Here is a 22166-nt window from a genome sequence, read left to right as displayed (position 1 = left end):
TCGGGCTGTGGGGCTATAAAGTTGCAGTGAAGATGTTTTGGGTTTGGGCTGCAGCCCAGCCTCTGGGACCCTTCCCCTACATGGGGGTGTCTGAGCCTTTGCTCCAGCCCAAGTATCTACAGTGCAGTTTTATAGCCCTGCAGCCCAAATCACCTGAGCAGGGCCAGCTATAAGTCTATTGCGGTGTAGCCATGGCCCTATTCTGCAGGCTTGATAGAGCTAACTACACTGACAGGCCTACACTCTGATTACTTGTCTCTTTCCATCCTAAGTATTTGCTGTTCTGTAGACAACTCAGCTTTCCTGCTACTAATTCCCTAAAGCTGGTTCCCTACTATCCGTTCCATCCACTTGGCCATACTCCTTCAGCTGGGGATTGCTCCTTCCTCATCACATATCCTTCTTGCCACCACTCGCCTTTACAGCTGCTATCAGGTCTTTCCTTTTCCAGGCAGAGATTGCTCGTAGCAATTGCCTGAATTATTTTGGAACAACAGCTCTAATCCCAAGTGGTGATTTTGGGGACCACCCATCCTTCAGTTTCCCAGAACAAATGGATAGTGGCTCTGTTTGTCTCCTCCTAAGATCCAAGTAGAAGGTCCTATCCCTTGTTCCTTAATGGGCCCAGCCAGTGAGGGGATCCCTCGTTAGAGCTGCCACGCTGAGGTAGCTTGCATTTCCCATAGAGCCAGACTGCAGCCTCCCCCAGGCGCTGGAGAAGTGACTCTTACCTTGGTCTTGGGGTGTATTAGCGAGACTCCTTGCTTGTTGACTGCAATCAGTATGATGTCTGGGAAACTTGGCTCGGAGGTTTGCTGGTGATCAGGAACAAAATAAGAGAGTGGTTGTGGGAAGGTGAATGAAGATTCCTATTAATCGCAGAGAGACCATCAACTTTCCCCAATGTTGTTTACTGTCACTATCAAATTAACACCGAGGCAACAAGCTCAGAAATTGCCATGCAACCCTTACCAAAGGTGACTGTTCTGAGACCATACTGAAGACTTGCACAATGGCTGTTTAATGGCAGATCTAGTCTGCTAGCTCTGGGCTATCAGGCAGTAGTTCTCTCACTTTGATTTGCGATACACCTTTCCTGGTACTGCACAAACCAAAATGTGTTGAGGGCCAAGCTGTGGGGGATGATGGGAGGTTGAAGGGGGACTATAGGGTGAAGGTCAGTAGTGTGCACTGCTGCTGGGAAGGAAAGGAGTAGATGGCATCTGGCTGCATTAGGTTGAGAGCAGCAGGACCCAGAACACTGCATTCAGGTTAGGGAGGCACCTACATGATCATGGGGCTCCAAAGAATATATAATGCTGCAGCCAACTCCACTCACTGAACGCATCCCCCTGTGCTCCTCTCTGCACTGGTTCCTACCAACCAAGAATTCAGTTCAAGCACCCCCATGAGGAGTGGCCCTGGAGACCTGAGGGGCACCTCTCCCTGTGCCACCATGGCCCCCTGTGACAATTATGTTTCACTGGAACAAGAAGAGTAGTGAACAGGACAGAGGAGTTTCATGAGCCAGAGCTCTCCCAGGAGCTGGAACTAGACCACTGACTCGCTCCCACAAGAGGGCAGGGACCGCGAACATCACTGCATGGAAGGAAATGAGTTTTGCTTTCCCTCATTAATGTGTTCCCACAGTCTCTCCCCTTCTCTTGCAGGTGGCAGGAGGGGTGGGGGCTGGAATAGCTTCCCATTTGGCAGATGAGCGCACCCCACCTGGTGCGCCCCTGGCAGAACCATTAGTGCACCCGGAATGAGAAGCCGCCTAGACACACCTTCACTTCGAAGAAGGCTGACCCAAACGTGGGCCACCGGTGGATCAGCTTCAAGAATGCAATCTTGGCCTCGTCCACTGTTTTGCCCTCGTGTTTGTTGTAGGCGCTGATGATATTCTGTATAGAAAAGGGACACGTGCACCCCAGTGAGTGATGGAGTGGGGGCAGGCTTTCCCCCACCCAGGGTTTGTCCTGCAGACATGCACTCACCCATCACACTGCAGGATCAGTCACGTGGCCACATCACCCCAAGGCAGCAAGGGGCACCTATGCCTGCAGGAATGGGGGAGCCCTAGAGTCTCCTGCAGCTCCCACGAGAAAGGAAGGTGGAAATCTCCCAGCAGCTCCCCTTACACAGGTTCCTGCCTTGGACTCCAGCAATGGGAACTGAAGATCCTCCCAGACCAGCAGCTCCCCACAAGGCCTGAGTGAAGGTCACCTGGCCCAGCAGCTTCCCTAGCTGGGCCTCCAGGCAACACAGTGGAAAACAACACCCAGGGCTCCCAGTTCTCCTCCTCCCCTGAGCTGGGGCAGAGAAAGTGAAGCTCATGTAGAAAGGGGGAGCTCCCAGCAGTTCCTGTCTGTCCTCTCTTCAGGGGGCTGGATGAGACCCTGCAGAAGCAGATGCCCCAGAGGGGGTGGCAGAGTCAGGTGGGAGTCAAACACAGGGGAACTGTTGCCTCCATGAGCAGGTCTCACCTGTCCTATACAAATGGGTAGGACAAGCTGTGCCCTGGCACCTCTTGTCAATGCACACACCCTCTGATTCCCTGCCAAGCAGCCATCCAACCCTTCTCTCTGCCTGGTGGGGCTGAGGGGTCTTTGTCCTGTCTGTTATGAATTTCGTAGAGGTGTGTCTACTGCCTCTGGTGGCTACATGATAACTGGCTACCCATGAAAGGCTGATTATGTGAACTGGCTTTGATGTGGATGAAGTTAATCCTCAAATCTAATGACATTTCCTAACTGAGTGTCCGTCTGTCCGTCCATCCAGCCGTGGTAGACACGGAAAATGGAGAGGTCTGGGGTCACAGGCACCAACTTTTGTTGGTGCTGGTGGGTGCTCGTGCCCCCATCCCCGACTCCGTCCCCACCCTGCCCCTATTGGATCCCTTCCCAAATCCCCGTCCTGGCCCTGTCTCTTCCCCAAGTGGGACACGTTCCTCCCGCTCTCCCTCCCCTCCCCGGCTTACAGCACGAAACAGCTGCTTCGCAGCGCAAGTGCTGGAAGAGAGGGGGGAGAAGCAGGACATGGTGGCCCACTCAGGGGAGGAGGTGGAGTGGAGACAGAGGTGAGCTGGGGGGGGGGGGAGCTGCCGGTGGGTGCCTATGGAGCACCTATGGAGTCGGCGCCTGTGTCGGGGGTGGTCTCTGAGAGGACTGCACAGCTCAGCTTAACAGCTCTGGGGACACAGGCACATGTTGGAGAATTATTTAGAGGATGCAAAATCTGGCAATAAGCAGGAACAGGCTACGGTGGCTGCACTTTGAGCTGGCAGCCTGACTACCAGCTGGAGGAGCCATCCTGGTGCTCGCTCTCCGCGAGCTGGGCGTGTACAAGAGTAGCCACGGCAGTGTGAGGAGCAGGACCGGCTGGCTGCCTCCAGCACAGGTGTAGGGCCTTTTACCTTCTTCCATTCCTCCGGAGCCATCGCTCGGATCAGATTGTCTGGCACCAACTCCTTCAGCATCTTGGGGATGGCTGCCTGCTGCGATCGGTCCTTGTCAAAATGGACCTTATAAATCAGCCCTGCTATCTGGACAGCTTCCTCTTTGGAGCACTTGTGATATCCTCGTAGATACTTGGGCAGCTCCTGGAAGGCATAAGCGGTGAATCTGTGCAGAATGGTCTGGAGCCAATACAGGCCAAGCCAGGCAGAGACTGTGAAATGGAGATGCAGGCCTTGCAGATCAAGCCCCCAGAACAGGCCAGCCCTGAAGGGTAAATTTATATTTGACAGATGCCAAATTGATTAGTATGTGTTTTAAAATCTGTGTGTGCCACTGGAGCCATGATGGTGGCTGCCCTGTCTGAGCTGGAGAAATAAATACTCCGGCGGGATCAGTTTCTCCACGATATCGCCCTGATCACACTGCATGACATCAGTTCCCTTTCTGGCCATTCCCTGGAGACGTAGTTACCTGGTGGTAATGAAAGATGGAGTCAGCCTTCAGGTCTTTCCCGGGCATTACAGTCAGCCATAGCTTCCTCATGAAGTACACCTGGTAAGTCACAGCCACAGCAACCCCTATGGGAACAACAACATTGTCAGTGCTCCCCCGGTCATCCTCAAAGGAACTGTAGCCCTTTTGCGTCAATGCCTCTGTCCCCTGAGGTCAGTTCTGATGGGTCCACATGGCTCCGGGCTACTGTACTTTGTAGGTTTATTTTTAGAAATAATGTTAAAGATACTGGCAAATGAAGCCTGCACTATTGTTACTGTCAGTCGCTGTAGTTTTACAATGGAAGCGAGCTGATGCAATGGAGAGAAGGGAATGACGGTCCCACGTGTACAGTGCTTCGTGGAGTGGCAAGAAATGGCAGAGCTCCTTGGCTGTGTGTATTATGTCTGGATCCTAACCCATCACAGTGAGCAATTCCTGTCACCTCTCCTACCAAGCATTCACTGGCAGCTGCTTTGTGAGAGGAGATGCTGATGTTAGGTGCCTGTATTTGACCCCTCTGGCCTGATGTTCCAAGTGCTAGCAGGCACATCTCCTGGTAACTCCAAGTTGACAGGCTTGGCTGCTCAGCGCTCCAGACAATGGGGCCCCAGGTATCTCCAAACAAGCAACTGAGTCAGTGGCCCATGTGGCAATTTTGACCTCAGTTCTTTGGAGAAATTAGAAAGAAAAGTGGGTGGAATTTAAGTTCAACCCAAATTTAGAACTACAAGTTTAAGTGTGGGAGGGGGAGAATTATAATCAGATTTAACCCCATAAGTTCTTTCCCTAAACAATACAACAAGATAACATGGGCTCAGATATTAAACTGGATGCCAGAATAATCAATGTAACAAGCTGCTAATGAAGCAAGGAATTGAATATTGAGAGCCTGTGTAATATCTGATGTGTGCAGCTGGTGACATTGGGTCTGGCGATGCACGAGTCCCAGACTGTAACTTGCAATCATCAGATCCATGAGTCAGCACATTACAGATGGAGAAACTCAAAGGTATCAAAGTCAGCCACCATTACCCATATACAGACCAGTTCCAGTGTCTTTAACAGCCCTGTCCTGGCCGCCCCAGGTCAGCTGGTTCCTAGTACCATGGCAAGCGACATCAATGATGCACACGAACACCACACCAGAAATGGGTTTTACCAGCACACCAATCAGACATTCACAAAGGATGAATAGATCCTGCTTTTCACCCACTGCTCTGCTACAGATTAACACAGCCACCAAGAGTAGATCCCTTTCCTTACCATCTTTCCCTGGCTTGTTCTTCCGAGTCCAGTCAGTAACCTGCCGTAAGGAGTCAAAGAAGTAGTCGGCCTCATTCTGACTGATCACCTGCAAGATGCAGAGCAATGGGAGGAAGGAAATTGCATCACCCAGAGACGGTGAAGGTCAGTATGGCCTGAACTGTCCCTGCCAACTGTACAGACAGTGAAAGCACAGGCATGGAGGGGAAGGATCAGAGGCAAAGGGAAATGAGGAGACATTTTGGGGGGGAGTAGGGGGAAGGCTAATGGAAATGTCCTTCTCTCACTGGAGTTTTACTCTGTTTATTCTTTTCTTCCCTCCAACCTGGCTGCTTGCCCTTAACACAGATGGAAGCTGCCTACCCTGTTCTCCGCCAGCTCCTGCTGCTGCAATATTGGCAGATATAGGGCTCCTCTCCCCTGGAGCTCAGCGCTTTGCAGACTATCTGTTGTTCCTGGTGCACAAAGATTAAATGGCACCAGAAGGAGAGGGAAGATCTGCTGGACTGCCAGCACCAACAGCCTGGCTTTAGCTTGAGCCAGAGAGGCTTTTGGGGGATGAGCTAATTCAAGGGCGGTATTGAGCACCCACCATCACTATGGAAGCCAACTGGAGTTACAGGCCAACACCTCGCAGGGTCTGACCCTAAGCATGAAAAGGATCTGAACAGAGCAGTGTGCAGTAAGTGGTCTTTCTCCTCCCAATACAGGAGTGTGGCCCTCAATGTTCTCCTCTGCTGTTCCCAACTACTCCTCTTCACATAGGGATGTTCCCCTCAGAGACCACAGGTCCTAAACCACCTTGCACCTTCATGGAGTCATGGAAACATAAGGCTGGAAGGGACCTCGGAAGGCCTTCAAGGATCAAGTAAACCTAGACCATCCCTGATAGGTGTTTGTTCAACCTGTTCTTAAACCTCCAGTGATGGGGGAATTCCACAATCTCTCTTGGAAACCTATTCTAGTGCTTAACTATTCTTATAGTTAGAGAGTTTTTCCTAATATCTAACCTAAATCTCCCTTGCTGCAGAGTAAACCCATTGCTACTACTCCTACCTTCAGTGGACATGGAGAACAACTGATAACCGTCCTCTGTATAACAGCCCTTAACATATTTGATGACTTATCAGCTCCCTCCTCCATCCTCTTCTCTCCAGACTAAACATGCCCAGTCTTTTTAACTTTTCCTCATAGGTCAGGCTTCCCTGCCATGCTCCATCCTAGCACACATGAGCAGAGTTACCTTGTCTGCGATCTTGACAAAGAGGCTGAATCCTTCCCAGGAGCTCAGCTGCAGTTTGGAGGCAATGGTCTGACACAGGTTCCGAATTCTGGTGTTTGTTCCCACCTCAAACACCTAAAACATAACAGAGGCCCTGATGGAATGCACTAGGAAGAAACGGGTGCTTAGAGGCAACAGATTCAGCTGCGCTGACAATTCAGAACTCTCCATGGGTCTAGGTCAGTGGTGGGCAACCTACAGCCCTTAGGCCATCAGGGTAATCCGCTGGCAGGCTGTGAGACAGCTTGTTTATATTGACTTACCATCCGCAGGCACAGCCCCCCGCCACTCCCTGCAACTCCCAGTGGCTGCCGTTTGCTGTTCCCAGCCAATGGGAGCAGCGGATTACCCTGACGGGCTGCGTGCGGCCCGTGGGCCACAGGTTGTCCACCACTGGTCTAGGTAGATCTTATGAACCAAATGAAGAGTCTGATTCAGCCACTGTTCTGCACACAGCAGCACCATACTCCATTGAAATGTGGCCCAACATGAATCAAATAAGTCAAGGGTGGGAAAAAGAGGGAGTTCTCACCTGCTCTGTATTGTTAGGGAAGCAAATCTTGTGTGAGATCTTGGTGATGTTCTGCTGGATGGCCTCCACCTCCACATTATGGGGAGCCCACTTCCGAGAGCCGCTCCTGGAAAACAAGAACCCAAAGCACTTCAGAGCAGGACATTCACTCATCCCCCTGGGGATCTGCAGAGTAAGATTAAACTGAAGCAGAGACAACAGCACTCTGGCTTTGGGAAAGGAGAGTTTCACTCTGCACCTCTGGCCCTAACGCATGTTAAATATATTAACAGAGCAAGGATGTGCAGGTTGATTGGAGCATCCATTAAAAAACCATTGTACTCTGCAAAGTGGCTAGATAAAAATGGCATTTGTATTCGGCATCGTAGCTCCTGTCTTCAATGGCTAACGTAATTTTTTCCTCCTGTTTGCGAGACGATGGTGAGAGAGAGAGAGATTCTATTCCGCTTCATGCATTGTCAAAAGAATTTAACTGAGATTCCAATGCAGAATCTTTAATACAGCTGACGATGCAGGTGCCAGTAAGCCCACAGCTTGGAAGGGCTGTTAGAAGCATTATGTTTTTCCCTGTCACTGAGCAGGGTTGGTGTGGAAGAGTATTCCACGATGCCAATTTCACAGTCACACTGCAGGTAGAGCTACACTTTAAGGTAAGGGGAGCTGGGTCTGACTCAGTTCAGACCTCAACAGAGGCACAGCAGGGACAAAGCTAGCCCATTACTTTAGGGTGCTGCTATTTTCTCTGTTTCCTGCACTTTGTGGAGTAGCTCAGGTAGTGGGGAGAAGTGGGGAAGACCAGGCTTGCTGTGGCCAGCCAGATCAATGAGGAAGTGTGGGATGAGGGGATCCACAATGACTAAGAGAAGAATTTGGCCTGGTCTCTGACCCAGCGAACGGAGTTATTTTAGTGTTTTTAAAACCTCATTTCTTCTAATTTAGTAAAATGTGAATTTCAGTTAAGGAGGGGAAAACCAAACCTAACATTTGTTTAACAGCACAGCTGTTGATACGAGCCAGCCATCTGAGCCCATTCAGCTCACCAGGATTCAGTCATTCTCGCCTGGCTTAGGGTCCAGACAGCAGCAGCACGAGGAAGAGGAGCCGCAGCAGCAACATTGGTCTGAGCTACAAGGGCCACTTCTCCCTGCACCCTGATCTAGGAAATCTCCCCTCCCTAGGGACCTAAGGGATGGGGAAAGAGGTACCATGGTTCAGGATCCCAAAAAGAGGACACTGCTGGAGCAGAAGGGAGAGGGGGGGTGCTGGAGGGGTATATGTGAGTACTGGGAGGGGTACCTGGCAGGGGGGATACCCCAGGAGATGCTGGAGGAGGTATGTGGGGAGTGCTGGAGGGGTATGTGTGGGTACTGGGAGGGGTACCTGGGGAGATGCTGGAGGGGTTATGTGTGAGTACTGGGGTGAGTACCTATGAGGTGCTGGAGGGGTATGTGAGAGTACTGGGAGGAGTACTTAGGGGGGTGCTGGAGGAGGTATTTGGGGAGGTGCTGGAGCGGTTCTGTATGAGTACTGGGAGGGGGTATCTGGGGCCTCTCTCAAGGTGGTGGGGCAGCATCACTGTCGGTCATGGTGGCAGGGCAGCTGGTGCAGACCCAGGATGCAGCACCAGCCATCAGTTAGCATCTCCCTGCTGAGAACTGGAGCCTGGGTGGATGGGATCTGGCAGCTGCAAGGGACCCTCAGTTGCGGATGAAGGGGAGGGACCAATCAGGATTGACCAGGTCTGCTCCCCAAAACACCCGGATATTACTTCTTATTTGAAAAATCCACTGGGACAGAGTGTGGAGGATCAAACAAGAGGCAATGTCTGGGAAAACCTGGACGTATGGTAACCCTAGGTGGGGAGGAAAGGTACCCTGAGCACCTGCTGGGATGCCGGCGCTGGTTTTCCCCACCCAGGAGCCATGGCAAGAAGATGCTGCCCTGGAGGACCAGAGATAGTCCCAGAAGCCCAGCTTGGCTCCCCCTCCCCAGAGTTTAGGGGAGTCTTAGGAAGCTCACCTTCCCCATGGGCTGGTGGGAGAAGAATCAGCACTGACAGAGCAGACAGGCCATGGCGAGGGAGGAAGTGTCTGGCCATCTTTAACAGCAGGAGAAGAAACAGCCTCTGAAACATAGATGCTCTGGTACCCCCCCCCCCACTCTCGGCAACTTCATGAAGGCCGTCTTCATTTAATAGAAAGCTGCTTTTCCCGGCTAAAGAAACTCTGTCAAGCTGAGCAGTGCCCCGTGGAAGGATGGCACACTCTGGGGGGAGGCAGGAGACTTTCAGTCCCCTCAGAAGATAAGGCAGTGAACAGCTTTCCTGCCCTGGTGTTGGTCAGTAAAGCTAAAGGCAAATTCACTTTGCAGCAGCATTTCCCCTAATTGTACAATGCCACTCACTGGGAGCGGGCAAAGCAGCCACGTTAGCATTCCGACCGAGTCTGGGCCAGAGAAGGCAGGGGGAAGGGACTAGACACGGGGCCCACTCCTAGAGACGGGGGGGAAGACGAGCTGGAAGATCTGCAGGGAGAAACGGTCGGGAAGAAAGTCTCTTTGGAACAAGCAGCTGTTAACAACCAGGGTCAGGATGAACTGGGGCTGGAGAGTGTTAGGATCTCACACCAGCCAGGAAAGGGGGAAGCTGACACTGGCAGGCCAGGCACCAGCTCTTGCCCAGGCTGCAGCCGTTCACTAAGAACTAACAACTCATAGCTGGAGACCAGCCTCGTTCACGTATATGTTAGTTTTGCTCAAAATAGATATTAGTCTTATAAGAATGTAGTTAGTGTTCAGACTCTATGAAATGCTTGTAAGTTGCAGCATGCATTAATCTCACTTGCAATGTCAGTATTCTGTGGTATAGGGAAATGTGTTATAACTTTGAAAATATTTGCCCTGAGCTTGTGAACCCCTTTCTCCTTGCTGCCCAGCTAGAAGGACTGTCAAAATCAGATGGGTCATCCAGGAGCATGCAGTGCAAAGGGTTGGTCAATGGCCCTATCACACCTGGGAAATGCTACCTGCTTGGACGCTCATCCTGTGGACTTGGGAGCTGAATGAAGGAAATAAAGTCACAGAAAAATTTTCCATCTTTTTGGCTGTTTGAGTACTGACAGGGCCAGAGACTCTAAACTGAAGCCAGAGCTCCCCAAGGCTGTGTCTTGGGTCTGCCCTGAAAGATACTTTGAATTGACAGGTTACTACAACTCTGGCCCGCTTAGGATTTAGACAGTAACTCATTGGTGTGTATATGTTTGCTTGCTTTAACCTGTAAATAACTCATTTCTTTTTCCCGGTTAATAACCCTTTAGTTAGTTTATTACAGGATTGGCTACAGACGTTCTCTTTGGTGTAGGATTTAGGTGCCAGTTGATCTAAGGTCAGTGGGACTGGAAACAACCTGAATGTGGTGTGATTTTTTTTGGTGTAAGTGACCATTATCACTAAGTCAAATTTGTCTGGGTGGCAAGACAGACTGGAGAATCTCCGGGGCCTGTTTGTGACTCCTTGGTAAGACTGTTATAGTGACCTAGGAGTTCACATTTGTTACTGGCTTGGTGTAATCTAATTACAAAACATCACATCAAATTGGAGCGTCTACCCTGCTTTAGACAGTCTGCCCTTAGGCAGGCACTCACGGTCATGAGCCACTCCAGAGAGTGTGGCAATTAAACTTACATATGTTCATATGACATGGACGTGTCAAGCCGCAGATCTGATTGACCCTGATGCCACAGCACCAGCTCGCTGCAGTGCCAGGTGCCAGGTCAGGTAACTCGGAGCAGCTCTGGAGAAAACCAGTGAGACCTTCCCCCTCAACTCACATGATCCCACCAGCCACTTCAGTTTCCATGACAGGCCCTTGTCACGTTCATGACACCAACCAAAAGAGGATTTCAGTCCCTCCCGCTTGTTGTATCTGGGCTTTGCTCTCAGCTCCTGTGGTTTTTTTGAGGGGCTCAGCTGCAGAGGACAGATGCATGCACACACAGCAGTCCCCAGGGGGTTGCTAGTGCTCTGAGGCGATAAGGGAAGCAGACCAATGCTGACAACAGTGCTGCTAAAAAGGGTGCATGTCAGGGTGAAGCAGGGCATGATCATAGCCCTGCTTCCCTCTCACAATGCATCAGCTTTTGGCTGCAGAGCAGGATTTCTGTACTTGCTGTACACCGAAGCAACCTGCCCCCTCCGTACACCAGAGGTATTATGAGCCTGATACCCCATTGCTCTGCGCCCATGTCACTCAGACCAGTGCAGAATGGGTGTAACTGTAACGCAACCCAGTGAGAATGAGGATTGCATTGGTGTAGATGACCAGGCAGTGGCAAGGTGAAAGATACTGGTGCATCCGGCATCTCTATTGAGCAGGATGTGTGCTGCATGGGGCCCCACTCAGATGCTGCTACTCTTCTCAGCATGGTTCTGGTTCACAGAGCCATATTTACACACTGTGTGACTCCATCAGTGAATTTAACCCAACATTTTACCTGCAGATGAGGAGGGGGGCATACACTGAGTTTACTGTCCGGATACCACAGAATCAAAAAACACACCCTCATTTGCAGCTGAAGGGGAAAGAGAAACCTGGTGATTTCTGTATGATCCAGGGAATCCTAAAAGGGAATCTCAGTGTTGTCCACTCTTGCAATTTTATCACAAGTCTCACAATATTTGGTATTTTTCATAAAGCCCCAGCTCCTGGAATTATGTAATTCTGTGAGCATCTCAGCTTCAATTTAAAAGTGTCTAGCCCTCATGGTTGTGAATGTGACCAGAGTGTTCCCTAATGGCTCTGAATTCAGAAGGCAAAGAAAACACTCAAAATTGTCATTTTTAAAAAAAAAAACCCCGCTTATGATTTTTAACCCTATCTCAGGATGTTTGGGGCCCTGACTCATGATTTTTGAACTCTTGTGCTTGGCAATTCATTACCTCATTATCCTCTGAATTCTCCGGCTGCAGTCCAAAGCCAGGGTCTCTTTCTGACGAGTCTCGATGAACTTCTGGGCATGTTTCAGCAGTGATTTGCTGGGAGGGAACAGGCCAGTGCAGAGCCAGAGTAACTGCCAGCCACTGTTCACACTGTACCTGCAAACACAAAACAGCACAGCTAGTGCCTGAATGATCCTCCTCAAACCATGCAACAGCTACAGAGAAGAGAAGCCCTGTGTAGAAATATGGCCCCACAATAGAGCACTGTGTCACTCTCAGTGAGAGGAGCCAATCATCAGAGCCGGCATGCAGAACCCAGCAGGCTAGTACTGTACAATGGCAGAGAAGATCATGCTAAATCCAGGCTAATGAATTATTCATGACAGTTGCAAATCTCATGAATAAGAATGAGCTCCAGCTTTAAGACTATCCTGGCAGCTGAATCCCTGGGGCTCTCTCCTGCAAAGCAGTTGGGTGCTCCTGTCCAACTGCTACCAACTCACATTTATTTGGACCATGTTAAATATTTTTTGTAGCACATTATTTGCATTCATCTTCTGCCAACTGCGCCCCATTGCCCATAACACAAGCACAAACAGGTGCTGGAACTAGGGGTACTGCAGCTTGAAGCCCCTGGCTTGAAGCAGTTATTTTCATATGCAGGGTTTGCAGTTTGGTTCAACAGCTCTCAGCACCCCCACCGTACGAATTGTTCCAGCACTTCTGCAGGCGCTCGCTTTGCGGTTGATTTTTCTGAACATACATTTCTACTCTGAAAAGGGACAGCATCAATGGCATGGTGAGGTTCAATAATTATCATCTCCCAGTGCCTCTCAATCAAATTTGCTCAATTTACGTACTGTCTATCTAACCTCCAGCCCTGCAAACTGTTAGTCACTCTGGTGTCTTCTGGCTTGTACAGCATCACCAGTAATAATGGTTCTGCAGCTGGCACTCTGTTGATGAGGCCAGAAACAGAACAGATTCCAGTTCCAGTCACAGTGATGGCTCTGAACTGCTAAGAGTCATGAGCCAGTTTGGTCAGTGAAGGAAGTCGATTTGATCCTTTTTACACAGTCACTTTTCTGAGGGCCAGATTTTGATTGCAGCTACACCACTATAAATCTGGAGGCTCTTCAGTGATGAGTGTTTCTGAATTTACACCCATGTAAATGAGGGCAGAATTTGGTCCATAGTGCACCAGTCTGGAAGGATACAACATTTGCTTCCCTTGCTGTTCCAGGGATTGCTTATTTCTACCACAGTGACACCGTGGATAATAGCTAGGGCTAACGTGGTGGAATGAAGGAGGAACTGCACTGGTATCATAATTAGAAATCCTGCATTAATACCATTTGTAGTGAGAGAGTGTGGCCTTCGAGATTGCCAAGGAAGGCCCACTGCCCATTCCCTCATGGATGGAGCCAGGACACCCACAACTACGTCACCAAAAGCAGAGGGGCGGGACAGGAAGTATAAAGGGCAGGCTCTCTAGCTCAGTTAGCCGGAGCCACTGGAGGAGATGGATGCCTCTTGCCTGCTGCTGGGGCTCAAGCCCAACAGAGACCTTGACAGCACTGAGGATGCGGAGGAGCTGCCACAGCTACCTTATGCCAGGGACCCTGAGGAGTTGCTGGGGCTTCCAGGACAACCCCAAGACACAGGTACAGCACGAGGGGAGTGTAGGAAGTAGCTCAGGGACACCAGACTGTACTCTGGTTGTGGTGTTGCCTAAGTACTGGTCAGCGTGTTGTGGTAGGATCCCCACTGACCCAGTGGCAGACCCTTGGCTGGGACCTGGTGGAGTAGGGTGGGTCAAGGGTCCCCTATCCCCTAGAACCCCACCCCTGGGGTGGCAGCCTCCCCACCTTAGGTCAAGAGGCCTGCGTTTGTCTGCTGTCTGCGTGAGCCCCTGGGCTGTGTGGCGCTGTGCTCTGCCTGCAGCCAGGGCCCTGGACTACCAGCCACTTGGCCCTGCCTAGAGGGCCAGGAGTTTAGAGACTGCTAATCCCCCAGTAATCCTTGCCTAGAGAGGGACCTGAGAGTGAGGGGGTGTGATCTTCTTCTGAGATTGACAGGCAGAGACAGCCAGACACTCCTACACCATTACACAGCTATTTATATGCAAAATACACCACCATTCCACTTGCAGCACCATCATGGTATAGCACATGGCCAGATGGAAGATTCAATTCTGATTGGTGCACTGATGCAACACTGCAGGCTGGCAAACCCTGTTTGTTGGTGAAATAATAATAATATTTTGCACTTCTATAGCAATCCTTTCTATGAGATTGAGCCATATGACACCCCTGAGAAATAAGTAACTATTTACAATTTTAAAGATGGGGAAACTGAGGCACATCTTGATTCAGAGACTTGCTCAGTGTCACACAGCAAGCCAGATGCAGTCAAGAAGAGAATCTAGAACTCCTGCCTGCCCGTTTCATCCTCTAACCACCAGATCATGCTGCCCTGCTCCCTTCCAAAGTGATCTGGTTTGATCATTATGCCTTGTGTAATTCTTAAATCCTTATGAGCAGTGTTCAAAGTGGCACCAATGAGCTCTGAAGGGAGCTGTGCCCAGCCTGCCTGGATGGACTGCCATGGTGCAGGGTCTATGATGGTAGGTGTAATGTGTTGTCTTGATAGCCTGCAGTTCTAGAAATTACAACACTGTGGTACTGGCTGTGATCCATGGAATGTCACCAATGTCTACAACGGTGAGGCCAAATATTAACCTAGAAACAGTTTAGATTTACAAGCTATTTACATGACAATGAGGTGTAAGCAAATCCCTGCCCCAAGATAGCGAACCATCTCAAGTACATGCTGTGTAGATGTTTGTTCTGAAATGGTTATTCTTGCCTATGTTCGTACATTCCACTTATCACACTGGAGGGTGATTCTGACCCATTATTGATGATTGCTACTAGAGGAAACAATAGCAATGATGTAACAGAATGTGCTGCTCTCACATGTATTAACCTTGTTGATTTGTTTTACACAACAGCCTCCTGAGCATTTCTCTGGGACAGGAAGTTGCTGGGTCTTATGCTTGGGGACTGCTTTCACATCTCATGGGGCCTTGTTCTCAAACCTGCTCCAGCCCCAGCTGCTCACCATGTAGATCTCTTTGGAAAACACTAGCCACTAACTCTGATGCCTAAATAGAAGCTGAGCTCTCTTGACAGTCTGGCCCCAGCCCAAGTGTATTGCCTCTGCCCACCTTGCTCTGCTAACAATGCCAGACTCAGTGCATCTCTTGCTGCTTTGTTGCACAGACTTCTCCATACTTTGTTTCCTGCAGCTCCCTGCACATGGAATATCCTCCCTGGACCGGGAGACCTCTCCTCATTCACATCCCCGCACTCCTTAAGGACCCAGTTCTGTCCTGACTCCACGAAGTGAGTCAGCATGACATAACCTTCCTGCTGTGACCCATCCTTCCCACCTGGCCTCACTCTGCTGTCTTGTTGCCCCGAGTCCTGCCTGAGACTCCACTGCAAGCTCTTTGGGCAGGGACCCATCTATTCTGCAAGGCACTGTAAAGTAATACATAACAATCAGAATGAGGAGAAGCCAACAGAAGATCTAGTGACAACCGTGTGCTAACATGACCTTTACAGCAGGGAAGCTAAACTTGGTGGGGGGCTGGATGGGAAGGTGGAGTGGGACAACCTATCCCCTAATATAACGGTTATAAAGGCACACACCTATAGGATTGTATCTCCATTCACAGCTACATAGCCAGCACTGAGGGGAAAAGGCTTTCCCCTCGCTTCCCTGCACAGACAGCCACAGTCCCCTGGGGAGTAAAGGTGCAGTACTAGCATCTCAAGAAGGGATGTGGCCCCCACAGTCACACTGGCTCCCCACCAGCACCAGTCAACAGTGCCAAGAGGGGAGGGTGTCAATCACACCCTTTTTATAGGGTACTGCAGCTGCTGGTCCTGCAGATATTCCCTCCCACTACAGCTGCTGCAGGAATTCCAGCTCGCTCCAGCACAGACGCTCCCCAGATCTTGGATTGGAGTCACCCTTCATGTACTGGAGGATAGGGCCAGATGCACACGGGCCTGGTACCTGTTGCTGTTCTCGGTCAGCTGTTTCATGATCTGACAATAGATCTCATCCCGCAGCACCTCCTCCTGGATGGCTGCCACGAATATCTGGTCAGTGAGCTCCACGGAGGACCGTGCCTGTTTCGAGGGGTAGTCTCCCATGAACTTCATGATGGGTGAAGGTACAGTTAAGGACTGTCCACATGGGAAGGACATACGACGAAGTGGATATTCACCCACGAAAGCTCATGCTCCAAAATGTCTGTTAGTCTATAAGGTGCCACAGGATTCTTTGCTGCTTTTACAGATGCAGACTAACACGGCTACCCCTCTGATACATGGGAAGGACACATACTCAGCAGAGACCTGGGGCAAATCCTGGCCATGGTGCTGGGTGTTGCTTTATTGCCAGTCAAGCAATAGATACATGAGGCCCAGTCATATCCCCTGGCTGTGCTGCCCACTGGGACCTACCCCTTCTCTTCCCAGCACAGCCACCAACAAGCTAGGAGCTGTGCCTGCTTTTATGGTCACCATTAATAACTGTAAGGATTTGTCACCCTCTGTACCAGAATGTCTCTCCTGGGATTATTCCACAGGGGTTCTTGGGAGATTCCTGATGTGTGTTGGTGAGAGGAACCCTATTCTGTTCCTTCTCCACAAGCACAGCCATCTCAGCCGCATGACTCCCGTGGCTTTAGCTGCCTGACCCTCGAAGGAGGACACCCAACAGTTCAGAAGCTCTGGAATCATGCAGTAAGCCGCACTCTTTCTAAGTGGAATTACTTAATTGCTGGCATATTGTATGTACATTCTAGGAGCAGCTCCCTCAAGATCCTCTTAGCTGGATTGACCCTCGGGATGTACCCTGCATGGTGGGCCACAATGGCGCTGTTGAGCAGAGCTCAACCCCATGTGCTCTACATAGCTACCCCCCATTTACAATGGCTGGGACACGAGACTAAAGGAAGTGAGACAGACATGGATCACTGCCGGCAGGTTTTCCATTGCCCCACCAGTAACACAGCTCTGCCCAGCTGAGGGGGAAGATGAAAGGATATCAATGAAAGCCTGGCACGCAAGGTCCCGAAGTTCTGGATCTGCACACACCTTCTTCAGTAAGGGCTGTTTCAGGGGTTCCTTGGAGAGTGCCCACAGTTGGCTGCGCCCGCGGGATTTGTGGAGGAGAGCCTTGCTGATGGACTCCTTTTCAGGAACCCTGAATGGAAAGACAAATAGTTCACTCTGACCTGTTAGATCAGTAGTAATATTGAACAGGAAGCCAGCACTGAGAAGACCAATGTGTGACCATGTTCTATGCCAAAGTGGTGCGCTAGTACTGTACATGGGGCTGCCAGGGCCTGGGAATGCACTGTGAGCACACATCCTTGTTGATAGCAGCAGAAGGAAAGCACAGAAGACATCAGAGGTTTGAAAAACTATTTTTCCTCCCTCTGCTGGGACCCGAGACGAGACTGCATGTCCCAGTTCTGTGTTAATAACATGGCAAATCCTGGAGCTAAGAATAGTGCTATGTGGAAGGAAGAGCGTTATAGTTCAGACCATCTTAGTCTGGCCTTTGCAACCCTGCAGATAGGAGAAACTAGGAGTTCCTGGGTCAGAATCTCCACCCAGTGGGAGTCACTCCACTGTCAGCTTCATTACAAGTAAGTACGTAGCTCAGAGGTGTGTTCCACCATGGAATTATTGCTACCTCCATGGTAGGGTTAAAGAGTTTGTTTCATTCAGCCAGACATGAACCCTTTTTCCAGAGTCCTGCATGGAGCAGTCTCACCAGGTACAGGGAGCTTTACCTGAAGTGCTCATAGGAAAACTCCTCAAGCGTGTAGGGCTTCATTTTCACTTCCTCTTCTTCTGCCTCCTCCATGCGGGAATTCAGTGATGCCAACCTCCTCTGATCGGGTGACATCATCAGCAAGCTCTGGAAATACACAGAGACTTCACACTATTACAGGGCTCTGTGCAAACCCTTTGACGTTATTGTCATTGGATACACACAGATGGCGGCGTACACCATGCTCAATTATTCTCTTCTGTAATAGTGTTAGGAATCTGCAGAGACTCAAGAAAGCAGCTGAGTTACATTCTTATGCAGACACATACACAGACAGTGAGCACTGGAGTCAGTCTTAACTAATGCCAGCACAGCACTCATTAGAGATCCACCTCCTTTTTGTCTGATTCATCTTTTTCAGTAGGTCCCTGGGATGAGGAGTCCTCCCCTGCATAAGCCAGAGCAGGTTAAATTAGGTTAATTAACCAACTAGGCTGCATCTGGTGAGGAGCCAGGGATTGAAAGGTTGATCGATGATGGAGCCCAGCTGAGAAGGAAAAGGTGGGGCAGGAAAAGGGGAGCAGAAAGGGGCTACAGGGGAAATAGTCTGTACTTACTCCCTCCCTGCTTCAGAGAAGGGAGGTCTGTTTGGGACTATGGAATTAAGTAGTCTGCAGTTACTTCCTGAGAGGAGGGCGTTTGGGTTGGTAAATTCAGAGAGGGGGAAGCCAGAAGATGTAGACAGGAGTCCAGGAACATAGCAACAGGATCTTGGAAAAATCAGACCACAGTCACTAGACATAGGGTCCCTGAGTTCCCCTACCAGTCACTGGGGAAGTGGCACAGACTGGGCAGTGGAACAAAGCCTGCCTGGGACAGTTGTCCGATAGGAGTCTGCTATCCTGGAAGGGGAGACCCATATTAACCTAGCTGGAGGGCCAAGCCACACAGAGCAAGCCATGAAGAGAGAGCACCCTGAGTTGCGGAGAAAGAGGTGGCAGGGGACGTGAACGAGCAGCAGAAGGGGGTGCTGGAAGGAGCTAATCCCTAAAGCAGTCAGGAGGAGGTGCCCTAGCATTAAGTGTGCCCCATAACTGTTCCATTTAATCCACTTGTACAGTACAAAATATAGCCGCTCTCTAAAACTAGGATAGACAGTTAATCACTGGGAAGATGGCGATTAGGGCTAAACTTGCACTGGGTGCCTGTTAGGTGTGTTCCTTTAAACACAACATTCTGAGATGGGAGTGACTCCCATCTGTTTGTAGGCCTGTATTTCCAATCAGCCAACCTGCAGCAAGATGGGACCCGTCAGCTAAGTAAATCCAGTGACTGTATTTGCAACAAATACTGTAGTTCTGAAAAATGCACTAGGGCTTTGGGGTTTGTTTTGTTTTTTTATAAAAGGCAGAAATAAAATATCTAAAACTGTGGCATTAATCCAACGTTCAGCACAAATGTCTGGGAATTCAACTGCACACGTTTCCATGAATTACCATTAACTGTATAAATTCATACAAAGCACAGAGGGCATGGACTTATGGCTGCTGTATGTGCCATCACCTGGAATCTTATTCCTTTTGTGTAACTGAAATCTCATCCTCACCGTTGGACTAAGGGTTTTGTTTGCTTTGTCTTTGTTTTTGCATTTAATTCTGACTCATTTGTTGCTCCTATGAAAGGCATCAACCTGGTCCAAGTTGGGAGGACCACTCATATTCCAATGAACAGCTGCATTCAGTACTGTCATGTCATTCAACCCTTCTGTAAGGGTCTGTAAGGCCTGGAGACCATTCTGTTACTGTCTGTGTCCCCATCACATGCTCCTTACCAGCACTTGACTAGATGGTTTTGCAATGGAAGGGATAATATAGATTGCTTCTAAAGACACAATCCCCGTCTTGGCAGTCCTTTCGTTTTGAGCATAGGCCCAGTCACCACGATTTGCTTCCAGCCCTTTGTCCTGGGTCAGAATCAGCAAGTCCCCCTTCTTGAAGGGAAGAATGGCAGGGTCCCCTGGAAACAAAGAGAGCTGTAGTATCCTATTCAGGCTCTATAATGTCAGAAGAAAATGCAGGGGATTTCAATCATGAAGACAAGTGAAATGAGTTTGCAAGGCCTGGTCTCCGTTACCAGTAGGAAGCCATTTGTGTAACAATGGCTGATCACACAACAGCACTTTTTGGAGCAGTCACTGACATGTCCTCTGGCAGCCTGCACTTGCTCCCACTGAAGTCAATAGCAAAACATAAACATTGATTGTGATGGGAGCAGAACAGGTTCCTGGGACTGGCAGTGATGCAGGGAAAAGAGCTCACAAATGAGAATTAAGTGAATGTGGCATTTGTGTCCTAACCCTTCGCCCCCTTCGTCAATGGTATTCCATAGCCATCTCCATCCCTTGCAGAGCTCTTATGAAGAATGTCCCCAGATAGCCAGGCTTTCACTTCCTGTCCAGGCAGGTGGAGTTCCTGGACTAAGCAGTGTCCAAGAGGGGGCAAACAACAGCAGCGAAGGGGGAAGGAAGGTTGATTTGCTGATTTCGGGGAGGCCTGAACCATGGTGCCTGACATGCTGGCTCATTGTGGTGTTCATTACTGGCTCTTCCTGGAGTAAAGTTTCTGTCTCCCTGAGCTTTCCTGCTTCTCTTTTAGCTCTTTTGAGTGCTTTACTGGGGGTTCCCACAGGACTTCTGCCTGCCCAAGAGAGGGGCTGTCAGACTAACCTTGCTGCTTGCTCTCTTGCATGGCCACAGCATACTGGGACCTCTTCTTCAGTCCTTCCAGAAACAGGACCACTAGCTCTGCGATGACAACGCTGTGGACAGATGTCAGGACAAACTCCTCTGCCCGCAGTGTGATGAGAGTGCAGCTCTGCCCAAAAGACTTCACTGCCCTGCGTATCAAGAGTGGTTCGTTACTGGAACATCTGCAAACCTTGTATCATCTTTGTTCTACATCCATACACAGGCCTCTATCTGCAGCTCAAGGCAGAAAAAGTCTCCACACAGGGGCAGGAACTTCCTGAGCAAGCATTAGCCCTAACAGGAGTTAGGAGCTCCTGACTTGACTTCTCAGAAGTAGGTGAGTGAAACTCTGGCTCGCTCTCTCTCTTGAGAGCATCACAAGTTGGTTCAGCTGCCCCATGTGTCTCCACAAAGTTACCTCATTCTAGGCACTGAGGAGCATCTGTCTCCTGGAGTGAGCAATGAATTAATTCAATGTAAGGCTTCCCTCACACTAATGCACCTCAGTCCTGACCTGAAAGGATGAGCTTTCCCTGGAATGACTGGGGAAGTTCATTCATTCAGAAACTCTCTGGACGTGTCCCATGGATGGATGCTGACCCAGACCCAGAACAACCACCTTTCTTGGGGAGTCAGGGGAAGAGAATCTCCATCCTCCATGCAGAGCCCTGGCTGAGTCTAGGCTAGAGGCAGCTGTTTTATCTAAATTTTGCCAATCCAGGTGACTAACCTGTTGGTGTGTATTCCAGTGATTTCTGGGAAGGACAGATCGAGGAGCCGCTTTTCTGACTCATCTAGGAAGCAGATCCCTTTCCAGTTAATGGCTACTATGAAGTGGTTCTTGGGCAGACTGGGCCCTGAAAAGGTAGAAATAACCCATTATAGATTCAGCCCTTCTCCTCTCTTTATCCCGCTCCCATCCGCTTGCCCACTCATACCTGAAAATCTGGTGACTTCAAAGAACCTAGAAAAGAGCAAAGGCCACTGAAAACGGGCAAAATCCACTAGCTGCTCCTTCACGCTCTGAGGGGAAAGCCGGTCCTGTGTGTATGGGGCCTACAATACAAAAACAAGGCCATGGCTCCTTGTATGCAGATCCAGGGTACACATACTGAAGTGCAATGTCCAAAGACACACAAGGAGCAAGACCAACTCTGCAAGGTGCAGAGAGCCATCAATTCCCTGGACTTCTTAGGGAGTTCAGCACTTTGCAAGATTGGGACCAATTTCACCTCCAAAAAGTCAAACCACAGGCAGTCTCCATGGACCCGAGCTGTCCCATTCACACACAGCTAATGGCACAGGCAGCTATTTGGATTCTAAGTTCCCCATGACTGGGATCTCATCTCCTTAGTTGTCTGTTAAGGGTTTAACACACAGTGGGTGCCACAGAAATACTAATACAATTAATCAGTATATCCCATCTCTCCAATAGAACAGGGAGCATAATATGCATAAACACCAACCATCCCATGCCGCGGTTTGCCCCGAATCAATCATCACAGCAGCAGCCAGTGATGACTCTAAGAAACCCCCTGAATGGCTGCAGAAATAAACTGTACTTCCTCTTTCTGCTCCCAGAGGAGATAGCATGGC

At 49.9% G+C, this 22166-nt stretch overlaps 1 protein-coding gene across 1 annotated transcript in view; it reads right to left on the bottom strand.

Moving 5' to 3' along the window:
* MYO7B (myosin VIIB) overlaps positions 1-22166 on the bottom strand; it is a 94401-nt gene that overhangs the window by 2592 nt on the left and 69643 nt on the right. Inside the window, exons 32-46 of the mRNA XM_050965249.1 lie at positions 21509-21626; positions 21297-21427; positions 20550-20709; positions 19656-19840; positions 17844-17971; positions 17091-17248; positions 16052-16205; positions 11966-12121; positions 7031-7136; positions 6460-6573; positions 5217-5304; positions 3930-4036; positions 3416-3601; positions 1788-1904; positions 732-815 (exon numbers count right to left, since the gene is read on the bottom strand). Of these exons, the coding sequence (XP_050821206.1) occupies positions 732-815; positions 1788-1904; positions 3416-3601; positions 3930-4036; positions 5217-5304; positions 6460-6573; positions 7031-7136; positions 11966-12121; positions 16052-16205; positions 17091-17248; positions 17844-17971; positions 19656-19840; positions 20550-20709; positions 21297-21427; positions 21509-21626 (1992 nt within the window). The remainder of the gene's footprint in view (positions 1-731; positions 816-1787; positions 1905-3415; positions 3602-3929; positions 4037-5216; positions 5305-6459; positions 6574-7030; positions 7137-11965; positions 12122-16051; positions 16206-17090; positions 17249-17843; positions 17972-19655; positions 19841-20549; positions 20710-21296; positions 21428-21508; positions 21627-22166) is intronic.

Source organism: Gopherus flavomarginatus, chromosome 8 (genome assembly GCF_025201925.1).
Source record: "Gopherus flavomarginatus isolate rGopFla2 chromosome 8, rGopFla2.mat.asm, whole genome shotgun sequence".
Classification (NCBI taxonomy): Eukaryota; Metazoa; Chordata; order Testudines; family Testudinidae; genus Gopherus; species Gopherus flavomarginatus.
The sequence above is the reverse complement of the archived record's forward strand: the minus strand, read 5'-3'. Positions and strand labels throughout refer to the sequence as shown.